Raw genomic sequence first — 15,848 nt, forward strand, 5'->3', positions numbered from 1 at the left:
GTGGTGCAGGTGCAACTGTCGCATCAAGCAGTTTCCTGGTTTGAATCCCGGTTAAGCATGTTATCCTTGTATCTGTGTGAAAATTTCCTCCCACATTCCAAAGACATGCCGATTTTGGGTTTGGTTAATTGGAGACTGAGTAGGACCTGCGATACACTGGCGACCGATCCAGGGTGCACCCCGCCTCTAATCACCCCAGCTCCCACCGCGACAAACAAACTATCATATATTGAATTAAACTACATTTGTTTAGTGGGTGAAGAATATCTTACGGACAACTTTATCTTTGTAATTTGATCCACTTAAGTGTCTGCTTCAATATTAGGACAATTTAATGCTCACTACTAATGTAATACTAATAGAAACAGAAACTGTACAGGCTCTGTGTTGTGTACTTTAGGCCTACTTCCATTCAGAAGAAGGTTATCAAATTGATAATTCAATGTAAATAAACAAAATCATCCTGCAATAGCATTGTAACAAAGAGTCTCTTAGAACCCTACTGTTTGTCGCTATGTAGTTATGCATGTAAGTCATAAATCTGTCTATTGTGGTAGTCAGAGGTGCAAGTGTTTTACCACAGTTACAGTACGTGTTTGCATTCTTCTCCCGCTGACGTCCTGCTGTTAGCGGCTGATGCTGCGAGCCACAGAAATAACTTCATGACTAGAATGTTTCTCATTGTGTCGTGTGTGTGTGCGTGTTGCTGCCAGCAAAAGCAGCAGGATGTCACCAGAACAGAATTCACCTTTTATGTATCCTGGCAGCTGCCCAGCACTACTTTTGTGTGATGGAGAGGTTTCATCAATCCGTGTTCAGCAGTTTGTTTTATGTGAGCAGCAGTGCAGTCCTGAAACCTCATCAGTGGCCAATTAGCACAGACCATGAGTGAATCACTTATCCTCACCACCACTGTGCTGTTTGTTAGCTCTGCCCCATTCTTTCTCATTCCTTTCCCTTTGACATCATCTGCCACTAGCGTTTTGTTACGCTGTGAACAGTGGACATTTACACAGAGAATTAGCAGGGTCCTTGGTACTCTACAGGAGAAGCTGCCCAGGCTCATGAAACTATTTGACATCCTCAGAGGCTGGGAAAGTTTGGGGGCGGCTGCTCCCTGTCATTATCACAACTGCACTTATTTCTTGAGGCCACAGCAATTAAGAGACATTGATGATGGTGAGCCCAGTAACCCTGCTAATTGGCCCAGACTGTTAATGAGTAACTGGGTCTACACTGCTTTTCCCAAAAACTTGTGGAATGTGCAGATGAGCCAGAGTTAGGACTGATTTGTGAGAAATTCATGGCTGATGTCCTGGATCCAGCATCTGGGGTTTAAACTACTAATTCATACACACACATTTGTAAAATGTCCAGTGTTAATTTACCATGTAATCATGTTGTCACGTTTATCACCCATTTATAAGGTTTATCATACAAATTCAAAATAATTGATGTGCAGTTTGTCCTGATCTGAAAAACAACAACAACTGTGAGGTATAAGCCACAGTTAGTTCTGCAGTTCCCTTCAAAAACTGATGCAACACCAGACTCTGTGTTTTGAATTATAATAAATATGATTTGTTTAACTATTTGGATGAGAGAGAGAAGCAGTCTTTACTTTATTAGCTTATGGTCTATGAGTATTACTTGATGCACGTCTTCAACTAAAATAAATCCACATTTTCTCAACAAGATGTGTTTCTGTCATAGACACACTGGCTCTCTCTCTGCAGTTTGCAGGTGTTGATGTGTTTATGAACCTGCATGTGCTCATCCCATCATCACAGCACACCTCAGAGCTCTGTCTCTACACGCATTCACAACAATCTTCCTATGCAAATTTGAGCAGTTTGTGCCGTAACCTGGCAACACATTCACAGGTTATCAAGCCAAAAAGAAAAGCAACATAAATATCTGCCTGCTTAAAACAATGTCTGCTCTGGCTGTGGCCCACTAATATTTTAGAGGATGGTGTAAATACTTTGTATAACATCTAGTTTAGTTAGTTTAGTAGAAAACATTGTTTTCGACACCTCTTCCAAAACAGTTAAAGATGTGAGAGTATATTTAAGACTCACTTATTACTGGTGGTGCATTCTGTCACTGATCGAATTACTGATACAGGTTGAACGTCCCCACTCCCTGAGCCAAAGTCAAACAACATGGAATTGGATACATAATAGTCATTGCCAGGTCAACTCCCTTTTAGCAAACAGCTTTTGTGGATCTTCATTTTCATACATCTACAAAAATGAGGGAAGTTCTCACAAGCTTCTGGAGGAAATATGTGCTACTGTCCATACTGCAGCAACGCATCATACTGTGGTCACTCATAATAATTTTAAAAGCTCACTTTGATCAACAGTCATGGAGCCTTCTAGTCGTATGATGGAAAATAAAATAAAGTAAAAGCCAAAAAGAGCACAAACACCATGATAATCCATGCTGACTGTAAACCCCATGCTATTGTTCACATTAAGTTATTTGTTCTATCTGGAAAAATGACAACAATGACAAACCAGTGGGTAATGTGATTTTCCTTAATATTGCAATCATGCCAATCTCTAAAAGAGGAGTACAACAGTCAGAACTCCATCACATGCTTTTACTACACATTGGCGTCTCCATAAACTTGATGTATAGTGTTACATTTAGAAATTCACAACAGACTTTGTGTATGGCAGAATCTGTAAATGTCCGTGCAAACGCTCACGATTCAAATCCAAAATATCCTCTAAGGAACTACAGATTTATAAAACACATCAGAACTGTTTATTTTTATTTATGTAGCCCATTCTCATAAAGTGGTCTTAAAGGGCCATCATACTCCATGCCATAAATCAACTGTATACTGTATACACATGCACTGTACTCAGTGCTCACAGTTCAACACAATGAAACGTGACACAGAGTTCGCACAACTTTTTTGTTTGCATTTTTTTTCTCTTCTTGAAAGAACATTTGGATTTCATGAAAGTCTTTGATTTTGCAGACACTTAAACAATGTTAGTCATGTGTCTTGGTTTCAGATTCTTCCCATTCCTTTTCGAAGTGGTTACACAATCCATGTCATCGAGACTTAGGCCAGTTGAAGCGAAGTGTTGCTGGAGATGAAAGATGAATTGTATCAATGTTTACTGTCTTTACTTGTTGCTCAAATATTTAATATGAAACAAGTCTTCATTAAAATGTTTAAAAACATTTAGATCTATGTTTTTATATTTTGTTGACGTGTGTTCTTTCATAATTCTCAATGTTTCCAACAATCTTCAAAACTTACATTACCTCATCCGTGAACACAGTTTGTGCCTGAGTTGCATCAGATAGATTTTCATCGTCAATGATGTTGTCAATGTCATCAAACTAGGTCATTTGTCCTTGTTTTGCTTTATAGCGCCCAATGCACAGATTTTACCTTTTAAATCTGACTAACCCAGGCCTCTAATTAAATTGACATGCAAATGTTTACATCCCACTTGTTACTCAAACTCATTTATGTTAACCCGTTTTTTTTCCCCCTCAAAGGTTTTGACAAGTGACCGTTGCCTACCTGATAACTCGATGGAGCTGACGGTGAACCTGGTCGGTCCTTCACCATGGGGCTTCAGAATACTTGGAGGAAGGGACTTCAAGAAGGCCATAACTGTATCAAAGGTATTTGTCGAATGCTGCCCTGTTGCTGAACCTCGTCAAACCTTATCAAACTATATCCTCTTGTTTTTGTCAGAACAGTCTGAAATGGCATGTCATGCAAAGTCAACTTCCTCTGCACTACAGTTCTTTTCTTGTCTTTGTTTGTGTCCATGGGCTGCTCCGTACCTATTTCCTTGACTACTGAACCTGTTAGAACAGAATGGAAGTAGATTACATTAGAAGGAAACCACTGATTACAGTACCAGTGGAAGTTTTGGTGGGAGGTGAGGGGGCTCCTGGTCCCAGAGTGCACACGTGTCGGTGTGTATTCAACTTTATTCCATTGTGCATCATTAAACTTATACTTAACTTCATGGATTCTTTTTTGATTGTCCATATTTTCACAGTCCCTGGATAAAGAACTGTATTAGAAGAAGCGGAAATATTACCGCTGTAAGCAGCCAGTAAACACCACCAGGAAATATTTCTTAGATTGGACTTGTGCATGCCAGAGACACCCAGTTCTCCCACATCCTAGTCCTATATCATCACCTCAGCCTGGATTTTTCCAGAGAGGCTCCTCAGACCATAAAAAATAAATTATGGCAAAACTATGGCGGGTTACCAATGCCTCAAACAGACTTTCAAGCTCCTTCAAAAGCTTTTATTATTTTGCCCCCTCTTTACAACTTCTGCTAGAAAAACATGTCTTCTGATGAATAATGGGCAGATTCTGTTACTGTCTAGTAAACAACGCCAGCATGTCTTCTCGTCTCAAATATCAGAGGGTTCTCTGAAGTGACAAGCCTTCCTGCAGAGTGAAAAACTTCATCGGTAAAATTTGTTTGCAGAGTCCAGTTTGAGAAATGGCGCGTCTCACCCCATGGCTCACTTCCAACCCCCACCGCCCACCCCCTATACATACTTAAGTGGCCATAGGGTTGGACTATCTGAAGTGGTTGCGCTTGGCACTGAGACGACACTGATGCCCTCTTTTATTCCTGTCAGCCTAAAAGATGGCTTACCCCTGTTTTTCTCAGATACAGACCCCTGCAGAAGAAAGAACCCCCAACAGCTCTTAATTTATGTGAAACCAGGCGTGTCCTGATCAGAAAAGGCACGCACTATTGTGGGTCACCACAGCAACGCTTAATTGCCTCTCGAGTGGGCCCACAAACATGGTACCTCTGCCGTCTTGCTTGGCTTAACTTACAAATAGCCGTTTGACTGGCATTCCTGATGCATCCATTTTTCCTCTAGTGTTGCAGAAAAGAGCCTCAACCCTCATCAACGGGCTCTTTATATAAGTTGTTTTGAATTCTTTGCTTTATTGCCCCGATCTCTTTAATTGGAAGGCAAGCACTGCTTCTGCTTGGGGGGAAAATTGTGTTTCCCTCTATAGTTCACATCAGTTGCAGCGTCAACCTCTAATTTTCTCTCTTTGTTTCAGTAAGCCTGTGTGTTTGGGTGGATAAGCCTGAGACACAGGGCCCGAACGGAGACTGGTGGCTTGGACGTTATGTTAGGGCCCATTAGTGTGGAATTCACTGTGATGTGGTTGTATAACATTGGGTTTGACATGCGGTGCAGCTGGTTGCAAAGGTCAGGCCCAGTCAAACCATCAAGTAGTGTCACACTAATGACTTCTCCCCAAGGGTGTCATGAATCTGTCCACTGTTGACCGGCACTGCCTGGTTCCATATGTTTGTGAAATGCTGTGGCGTCTGTTGGTATTTACTATGAGTGGTATGAGTTGAAGATGGAGGCATCTCATCAACACCTTTTCTCATGCCATTGACGAATTGTCCGCACATCCACAAGATACCAAGCTGTCTACACTTGTGTCATTTTCAGAGGAGGACCCCAGGGCAAGGAACACCTAACTGTACTCAATCTTCTCTTCAACAGGTCAACGGGGGCAGCAAGGCAGAACACGCAGAACTGCAGCTTGGTGACGTTATCTTGGAGATCAATGGAGAGAACACGTCCGACATGCTGAACGTGGAGGCCCAAAACAAGATCAAGAACTCCAAGACCCAGCTGCAGCTCATGGTGGAGAGGTACGCTGCCATGCAAATATTCCTGCTAAAAAGCCGTGCAGTTTTAAATTGTAAATGCATACAGTATGCAGAATATTGGATTCATAAACATAATACAATACAGTGCCATGCAACCCTTTGTAGCATAGCCCCTCCCAATGAATATCTTGCACTTCCCAAATTGTCTGTGTTTGTGCGCAGACCAGTCTCCCCAGCCTTTATCTTCCTTTACACTGTTTTTAACTTTATCATTGAAGCACTGTACAAACAAAACAACTGATTGTAATCAGGGGAAATGCCAGCAAGTATGAGAGCCACACTGTTCCCTTCCCTGGCCCTTCTTAGTAAACCCTCTTTTGACATTTGCCAAGACCTTGTTTGGATGACAGGCAGTTGGCTACTGAAAAGCTTTTGCTTTTAGGCGGGATGACTCTTGGCTGGCATTTTGATTAAAGGTCCTTCTAAAATTCGAATTTCTTGTCACTGTCACTCTCGTCACTCGCTTTCTTAGAGTTCTTGCACAGACACACACACAAGGACATACACACACGCCCTCTCACGCTCATGTGCTCTCACATACTTCCTCCCTGGATGTCCCATGTCCGTGTGAGTGAATTTTTCCCTGCTGACCTCATGTCTCGGACCAAGCCAGAAACAACAACATTACTCCTTGCCTGCCCTGCACAATGCCACTGTGTATCTCCCATGTCTTTAATCCCAATTTACTTTTCAGCAAAAACACTGTTGCGCCCCTTACAGCCTGCTGCATTAACGCTACTGAGACAGAATATTATGTGTTTGAATTATGTTCCGAAAAGCTCCCGAGAGCTCTGTAATTGAGTAGCACGACCTGGAATGTTTAGTTTAATGTAAAGAGGTCGCTACCTTTCCAGCTCGACATCTAGTTGGCGCTCATCCAACCAGCAGTGTTGTGGGTTCTGACTGTCATCACACAAATGGTGTCGCCCACCAGAAGAAGCCTTCAGCCCATCCTCAGAATAGAAAGTTTTAGATGTTTCTGCTGCTTTATACAGAAACACATGTTTATTGTTGGTGCATCATATTAGATGTTTGTCACAGAGTTGGTTAGAATAGTTTTACATGAGAAGCCAACCACACCACCGCTGACTTGCTATTAACCCCAGCAGCTTTTTAGTTGGACTTGGTTTGCAGCTTTTTGTCTGGATCTAATACTTCGTTGATGCCTTGCAGTCTATGTCAGGTCGACCAAAGCATCTGTCACTCTGTGATCTTATTGCTCTTTCTGATCGGGTCAGCCCTTAAATTAACTCGTAGGTATATGTTCAACAAACAGCCACAGTACAATAGTTTCCCCTTTGATACTGAGATGATAGTGTGTGTGCATGTTCAGTTGTTTTATCTTTAGTGATTCAGAACAAAGAAAGGGATTTTGTTACATTGACAAACATGAAACCCGACTATGTGATTGTGAGTTATGCTTGATGAAACAGCAGGAATAAGTATCAACATTATTTAAAAGTCTGGTAAAGAAAGTTACAAATTATAGCCCAAAATCACAAATGTGCCCTGATGAGCTTTAGAATCTCTACAACTTGCGGAATCTTCTATCCTTAGAACCTCAGTATGGATAAGAAAATGTGTCCAAGAAACCCTCTTAAACAGCTGCATATCTCTGGATGTTCTGTCAATCAGATGAATGTGGCTTTTAAGGAGGCTTGAGCTAATATTGCCTTTTTCAGTCACTTTCAGCTGAGGGGCTGTATAGTAGGCAGGACTTGTTTTGAACTGTAAATCACAGAAAGTTACTCTAGTGGAGGCCCATAATCCAAATATGGGGTGTCAATGATAATAATCTTTCCCCTCTAAGTGACTTCATATTTACAGTGAACACATTTGAAAAATCTGCCTGAGGCAGGTGAGCGTGAGAAGTCCAGGTATCCTCAACAGCTGTGAACAGCTAATATCAGCGAACGGTTTCACATTCTGATTTATGGTGGTATCAAATCTCTGTAAAGTCTAAGTCAGCATTTTGACTAGAAATGATTCTATGAAGAAAACTTGTAACCAGGTCACCGGCTGTAAACTAGAAACTGATCAAATCAGTGTTTAAATCTTTCCTTGTCTGAAGCCCACAATTTCCTCCAGTGTTGTGATGCACATGGTAGAAAGATTAAAAGCACAAAGAGAACATTTTTCAGCTGAGCAGCTCTGAGTTTGATTCTGAAGTTTTAATGTCTGCCACATTAATATCTCTCCTACGGGAAGAAATGTCTTACAGCCGCTGTGTCAGTTTCTGTCTTCTAGCCATCTCCCTCCTGCACACAGTCTGTGAAGCTCAGCTGCGAGAGGTGTGTTTCTGGGTGATTTACCACAGGCATCCAGGCCTTCCTGTGTGCCTCATTACCTCGGGCTCAGCCAAGAGCCAGTCAGCCTCTGGCCGGGGGGGGGGGGGGGGGGGGGGGGGGGGGGGGCACTGTGTGTTTGCATTGGCCTATATACTGCCCATATTTCCCCCTCCAAATTCAATGATGGTATTGCTTGTGTTTTCGATTTAAGTGAGTGAAGCAAAAGTGACTAGTCGAAAGATGAGAACCAGCCAGTGAATCATTTTAAAAGGGGGAGTGAGCCTGCAGTACTTGTCTGCAGTAACATTAAGATTCATGGAGACGTACTGATGGGTGTTCGCCAAAATATCAGCCAAAAGGGATGTCAAACAGTTGTTTTTATTTTTACTAGCCTGTCTTTCTAATCAAGTCAATTTAGACATATACATTTCAATTATTTTCTTCTACACTCAGCATTTTCCTTGAAAGATCTTAACCATTATATTGCAAAACATGAGTCCATCAGCTCATGTGTGAATGTCATTTAGACCAGGTTCACACACGTTGCTTATTTACTCAACATGAACTTCCCAACTGCTTTACATGATTTGATTCAATCACAAAGCAGAAAAACAGACTTTATTCCACATGCGACACAGATAGAATTTGTTTGGTCTGATAGGAGTAATGTTGTCAGTTGATTTTTATTGTATTCTGTCTCTCAAGACCTGAACCTTCCAGCCCTGGGCAGACTAATGGCATCAGCACACCTGAACAGCTCACAGGACGCTTCCAGGTCAGTGCTGTAGCTCCACTGAGCGTTAATGTCTTCAGTTTGTATTGATTATCAGCCATCGTATACAAGATTGATTTAAATAATTTTATTCTCATTTTCTTATTTGCCTCTTAACTGTGATCACTATCGCCTGCTTTTATTTTTATATAATGTGGTATTTTGGTTACACAGTGTATTCTGCTTTCTTTCTACTAGAACCGGATTATTACTGCAAAAAAACGATGAAAGCAGTACAATAATTCTGTAAAATAAGTTAATATCAGCAAACATAGACCTCACTAGCAATAAGTATCAGCTGATATTATTGGCAAAGTGATAAGTCGGTCTGCCTGTTTGTTCTACTGCCCTCAAGATGGAAGTGGTACCAGATAGTGAAGTGGTTTTGAGATAAAATCTGATGCAACATTAATTTCAGTGTCCATTATGCCTCTAACTCAAGGCTTAAAGCTATTGTATGACAAATCTGCAGTATTAAGATGAATTTATGTTTAGTAGCATTAACTTTCCTCCGCCATGATGTTTTGTAGGAGGCAGTAATAGTGAGTCGAGATGAGAACCAGAACTACAAAGAATACACCATCTCCAGCCCTGCATCACTGTCTCCTGGGCCCTATTCACCACAACCTCCAGCCAGCCCCGACCGGAAGATGGAGAGGCTGACGCCAACCAACAAGAGGTCGCTCCCGTCACCCTCTATTTTTCACATTGGTCAAAAGCATTGACAATTTTCCATCATGCAGATCAAATTAGATTTGATTGCATATCTGATAGAAACAAACATTACTGATTGGCCGCAGTGGGATATGATTCATTTTATAAAATGCCTCTGAGGTAGATACCATTTTCTTCCCATTAAATGTAAAATGCAGGCTTATGAGTCTACTCTGCTTGCTGCATTGTACACATGTGCAGTCTGGTTACTTGAACAATTCTCCTGAAATACTAGAATGAAAAGATTCTCTCCACATGAGCACAGTCTATGGTTAAGTCTTAAAACAGCTCGTCCTTTCAGATGAAAAACTGGTCCATTCACTGCTTAAACACGCTCGCATCTGGACAAAAAGCAGCAACAAGTGCTCTCTTGACAACAGGCAGTCAATAGGTATGGGAATAACAGACAGAAAGTGGAGCCATGGGATTGTACTTTAGTAACAAAGGATATGCACAGGATATCACATTCCACCGTTAGCATTCACTTTAACAAAAGGCAGAATGTGGAACGTTCACCACACTTTCTCTGTGCACGGCCGTTTGTTGTCTCCCGGATGACTTTTACTAGGTCACAGTTCAAACCCAAATCTGCTCCCCATGTGGACTGAAGTTTGCTGTCCTGCACTGCCCCGATGTTGTTCTCAGTGTTAATATACTTGCACTTTAGCTCATGTTTATCTCATCTTAAACTCATAAATCTTTATTTCATCACACAGCCCTGCTGCAATGATTTGAAGAAGTTTATTTCTATTTCAAATGATGGTCTATGATAAGAAGGTTTATAATGGTATCTTGCATTATTCCTTATCACAATGTAATATTATGAAAAGTGGTCATTTTATGAATTACATCTAGATATAGGTGATATGGATAAAACCTTTTATCATTATAGTATGTTATATTATATTGAATCAATTTTACATCACATCATATACAAATCCAACAATGCTATTATTTAATCTGTCTGATTTGTTGCCAGCATTGTTCACAGGACTCAAACAGGCAGATGCACATAAGCAACATCTATCAATCATTCATATGCATGTCTTCTGTTGTCCTTACATTATAGTGTCCAGCTGCGCTCATGGTCGCCAGAGGACAAGGGTCACAGGCTGTCCAGACCTCTGTCACAGGTCAGTTCCTGCTACATCCATTTCTTCTTTCTTCGTCACTATTGACCTTTTATTAAGTGAAGATGTTCATTCAAAAGTAGAAACAAAAAGTGTCCACCCTGCAATAAAACGCAATTAGATACCAGCTCTTGTGGCTCAGGAGGTGGGGTGGTTTGATCGCCTGCCCTTCCGGCCTGTGTTCTGAAGTGTCCTTGGGCAAGATGCAAAACCCCAACTTGCCCCCAATGAGTTTGTTAATAGTGTGTGATGAAGAAGTTCTCTCTGAATTATTGAATCAGACTGGAAAGTGATATTTACTACAATCATTTGTCTTTAATTAGTTGATGATAATTTTTTCGTAGTGAGAATGAAATCAATCTAGAATCGAGAAATATTTGTACTGTCAGTGTCCTGATTTGAATTCGATCGATTTTCGATCGATTTTCTATAAAAAATAAGTTTACTTCTTGTCTTTTATAACATCTGTAGAAATCAGGATGACTGTCTGGGTACATTGAGCACATACAGTACATATATTATGCAGTCGTACCGGTCAAATGCACATGTCCTGACAGAGTTGACATGTGTTTCTCGTGTGGCTGCAGTTTTAGGCTGCAGTTGACTCAGACAGTACAGTTTAAGGTTTTCGTCGTCTCCGTGGCTCTTTCTGTGGGAGATGTATTTATTTTGACTGTACTGCCCGAGTCAGTTAGAATAACAAGTCTGAATTCCAAGCCTTTCCTCTGTAATTGTTACTCTGATGCCACAGAAGATGCCCTACAAAAGTTTTGTGGCGAGGCAGGATACAGAGAGGGTTTGACATTTTTATAGCAGGTAGTGAAGAAACTAAAAAGGTCAGACTTTGAAAACATCTGACATTAAGCTGGAGCTGTTTCTTTCAGAGCCTGCATGCTCCCAGGGGAAAAAAAGATTAATTTCCTTTAAAACAATGGCCTTAACCTTTAGCTGCCCGAGTGGAGTCTCATTATTCTCAGCAGAGTGGTCAAATAAAGACTTGGGGTTATCATAAGACTGCAGCAAAATTATGCTGGTCTTATTTACCATTCCAGCGCTGAAACCAAGAGGGGGGACTTGGGTGTCTGGGAAGACTTCAGTGAGTTAAAGAGAGAAAATGTTGTGGGAAAGTTCATCATGAAGTATTTGAGCTATGCCTCCATGCTTGGTCTCAAGTATGGGTCCCACTGCAAACAGAACATGTGAGATGACAGAGTGGGATATACAAATATACAAGACCTTTTGTCATGACACTAGGAATTCCAGCCATTTTTATAACTCTGGACATTACATAAAGTTAGAAAATATGCTGAGGTTTGAGCATCAAAACATTTAACGATCCTTCTAAGAGGCCGCTCGCTGAGAAGGTTCATTTTCTCTTTGGGATTCTTTGTGTTGTTTTTGTGACAAATGGGATTTAGATGCACTGTCACTCATATTGTTGTCCAGTCTCTGGAGTGGAGGCATGCGTCAGAGTGAGTGGATTTTCAATTGTTTCACACTGGGAGAAAGATGAGCCAGTGTAGCTATGAAGTAACCAGAGTCCACGTGTGTATTTTGAGTATGTTGTCAGTAGTTTTTATTAATAGGTTTGACTTAAAATTCCTCATGTTCTCCGGACCACCTTGAAATCTGGTCAGAGCAAAAGGCAGAGAGGGAGAGTTCCTGGTAATAACTCATTTGGTGCGACTGCAGAATCACACAGCATGTTGTCTTCTTTCAAGTTTCAGCATGTGCAGGATGTATGTGCAGACATGAGTCAACTCTCTGACTGACTCACTGTTTAAGTGGATTCAGCTGAAATATGTGTGATATTCACTGGGCTGACAGCCACCACAGACAGAGAGTAGACTGGACTGGAGATGATGGATCTATTCAGTGTCAGGCCCTCACGCTTGATGTGAATTGGCTCGTCTGTGCAATGGATCCCTTTTGGCTGAAATGCTGTTTTAAATAAACCACGAAATTCCTTTTTTTAATTTTGGAACTCTTACGATTTATACATACAAAGATCAGCTTGTCATGGAGAACATTAACTCTGGAGGGAGTTTTTTCCAGTCTGAATGAATAACCCTGATTATCAACTTCAAATGCTTATGACAGGGTATTGGGGCCATACTGAAGAAAAAATTAGAGAATAGTGTAATTTTTTGAATAAAGTTGTAATATTTGGAGAATAAAGTGAATATGTTTGGGGATAAAGTTGGAAATAGGACAAAATTAAGAGGAAAATGAGCGGTACAGAACCTGTGCTCCTAGGGTTTCCACTGCTGGATCACAAATCTTACACCAATCTCACTTAAGATAATGTGGTGATGATGAGCCATTTAGTGTTTTGTTATTCGTGAAACTTACTTAATGCTCCACATTTCTCATTTTAACGCAGGAAACATGCTGATCTTCTGAAATTTTCTCTCTAAATTATGATCTCAAAATAGCATAACTCTTTTCTTAAAATCTCAGATTTCTTTTCACTTTAAGTAGCCCTGATACTTTAAAATACAGAGTTCAACTTATAAATACGACATTTATCAATGTATTATTCCTCACTAAAGGTAGAGTGAGTGAAATAGAGATGATGTTTTCATCAATCCAAAACCACATTCAAAATCCCACTGCAGAGTTACGATGAGGCTGTGGCCAGCAAACCGTTTTGGAGCAAACTTCCGTATTGGCCGACCAAAAAACACACAGCTTCGTTGTGGCTGAAAGCTCCATCAGTGAGCCCAAAGGAATGAACTTGCTCCCGCCATGGCCGTCCATCCAGCCTTTCATGTTTGTGGTATTTATGGAGCTGCACATCCTCCCATTCTCCTCACCATTTTTAAATTCATCCTTTCTCTCGTTTTCCTTATGTTAGAGTTCCCATCGTCTTGTATCCTCTGGGAGAAGATACATTCCTTCTATCTCTTTCCACTCAACTTGTTTTTCTTCACAATTTTCATTTGTTCATTCTGTGTTTTTGAATTGTATATCAATCTATAGACTCTAAGGTGACAGCAATATAAGATGTTTAATCACTGCTTAATCCACCCATATTAGCTTTTTCTGGTTTAAAGCTGAGTTGGATTACTTTCTCTTTTTGGCTGACCCCTTCTTCCAAATGGATGTCTTCTCTGGTTTTAAAGTGGTGACGAGCCTGCCGCACCAGCGCTGTGATTAGTGAGCGGAGTTCTTTCACAGCGTTCAGTGGGGAACTTGCTGGGGTGAGGCCTGCACACTGTTTATTATGCTGCTCGGGCTGGCAGGAACACAACAGCCCAGTGAGCGCTGACATGCGGAGCCTCTATGACAAGGGCCTCTGTCCTGCCTTAGAGGTGCAGAGTGCCGCTGTATCAGGAGATCAGCCTTGCTAAAAAGCTCCTAAAAGGCTTTTCCTTCCCTGTTTTGGCTCCTTGAGTGAGGAGAGTGGGATTCGCAACGTGATCCACCATTTTCCAGGGTGTTGGATGTCCTGAGAAAATGCCCCTGTACAATAGTGGCTGTGAGGGCAGGGGCTGTGGACAGCTGGTGTTGAGTTTTCCTTCGCGTCACAAGGGTTGTCGTTGTGTGATGTGAGCTGGAAGAGGTAGGGGGTGGGGGGGGTCCGAGGGGACATCAGGGACCCTGTTGAAATTCCCACACTGCATTTAAGTCTTCACAACACTCTGCAGAGACCAGAAGATGCTTTAACACTTAGATGTATTTTGTGTCACATTATGGAGCCTGTCTGACAATATACCAAACATTTTCTTTCAAAATAGAAATACACGACTTAGGCAGACGCCTGCTTTGACTTGAGTGTCTTTTCCACACATTTTGACATAACTCTACATATGTAGATTTTTTTAATGCTGCACATTTTCAGTAATTTGTGAAAACTTCAGGGTTGGGTTTGGACTCAAAAAGGAAATCTGTCAGGCTAATTAGTTTTCGCTCGGGCTCTGACAGAAAATTGCGTCCCAAGTCACAATCTACATTGTAGTGTAAAACATTTTCCCTTGCCGTCTCCCTTTACCATTACATTTCCCACACTATAGATATATAGTCATGTGAATAACATGGCATCTATATGATACATCATGATCAATAGGTCTGAAGGATGATATGAATAAGTAACTTTTTGGAAGCATCTATCCGAAAAAGTCCCAACCCTCCAGCAGCTGTAGGGATTTAGTAAGATTACTTGAGTAAAGCTGTTTCTATCTAGGTTTCTTAATTGCCATTTATGAGCAGCGGGTAGTTTTGTTCTGTCCTGCCATGATGTACAGTACTGCAGTTGTATTTTTGTAGTATTTAATATCTAGTAGCTCACCATCAAGTTTCATGAAAGCCTGATATTGTGTGTGAACTGACTGGCTACCGTCATGATTCAGAGCATCTGTTTATATCATTAAGAAGTGACCGCAACAGGATCTGTGCGATGAGCGGGGCCAAAACCAAACTGCTTTTCATGAGACATGACCCGTCAGCCGGCCATTAGGAGCAGGCTCCATGTCTGCATTTGCAGTTGCTGCACTTAGAGGTTCTTGGGGTTGCCTCAGTGGTTCTGCATGGTCCTGTGCTCGCTAGGGAAGGCAGATTTCTAAATATTCCTTGTCGAGTAGGATGGCCAGTTTTGGCCTCTGCAGACCCAACGTTAGGCTAAAAGTGGATAGGGTGACCTTGGCTGGATGACATGTCTCTTTATCCAGAGATGACATTGTAAGTATCCTTCCATACATCCTCCATCCCATACGTTTCTGTCCACCACCCTCTTACCAGCCGCACGCTGCCCGCCAGCTCATGGCTTTGTCCTGCTCTATTCGAGAGCCTGTGGTGGACTGGAGTGCAAATCTGTGGTCATTGCTTTGGAACATATTTGTACATATGACTTGCAGGAAATAGAAGTTGGTTTATGTATTTTAAATGGAGTCAAAATGTAAAACTTTTTATTGCACATACTGTTGGTTAACTGTGAAAGTCTGAAGACTTGTAGAAGTTAGTGCACCTCACCTGCAGCGGCTTCTCCTCTAGGGCTAAATGGAGATATATTTTCCTCGACGATGATAGCTGGGAATGATTTACTATTTCAGGTTTGACATGAGTGGGGCTGTTGTTTGGTTTGGCTGGCCAGAGCTGTTCTAAGCCAAGCCAGCATCAGGGGAGCAGTGCTGGCTGTGTCCACGGTGGAGGGATGTTTTCTTCTTCTCCTGCTCAGCGAGCTCTGTGACTGGACCGTGTGAGGCCTTTTCACGTGGACTTTTAGCCGTTA

At 41.5% G+C, this 15,848-nt stretch overlaps 1 protein-coding gene across 2 annotated transcripts in view; it reads left to right on the forward strand.

Moving 5' to 3' along the window:
- The window catches only part of pdlim2 (PDZ and LIM domain 2 (mystique)), a 38,171-nt gene that overhangs the window by 5,280 nt on the left and 17,043 nt on the right, over positions 1-15,848 (forward strand). For both annotated transcript variants that reach the window (XM_053421295.1, XM_053421296.1), the window contains exons 2-6: positions 3,529-3,657; positions 5,545-5,696; positions 8,708-8,777; positions 9,305-9,453; positions 10,558-10,621. In XM_053421295.1, the coding sequence (XP_053277270.1) occupies positions 3,565-3,657; positions 5,545-5,696; positions 8,708-8,777; positions 9,305-9,453; positions 10,558-10,621 (528 nt within the window). In that variant the 5' untranslated portion in view covers positions 3,529-3,564. The remainder of the gene's footprint in view (positions 1-3,528; positions 3,658-5,544; positions 5,697-8,707; positions 8,778-9,304; positions 9,454-10,557; positions 10,622-15,848) is intronic.

Source organism: Pleuronectes platessa, chromosome 4, assembly GCF_947347685.1.
Source record: "Pleuronectes platessa chromosome 4, fPlePla1.1, whole genome shotgun sequence".
In the NCBI taxonomy this organism is placed as follows: Eukaryota; Metazoa; Chordata; class Actinopteri; order Pleuronectiformes; family Pleuronectidae; genus Pleuronectes; species Pleuronectes platessa.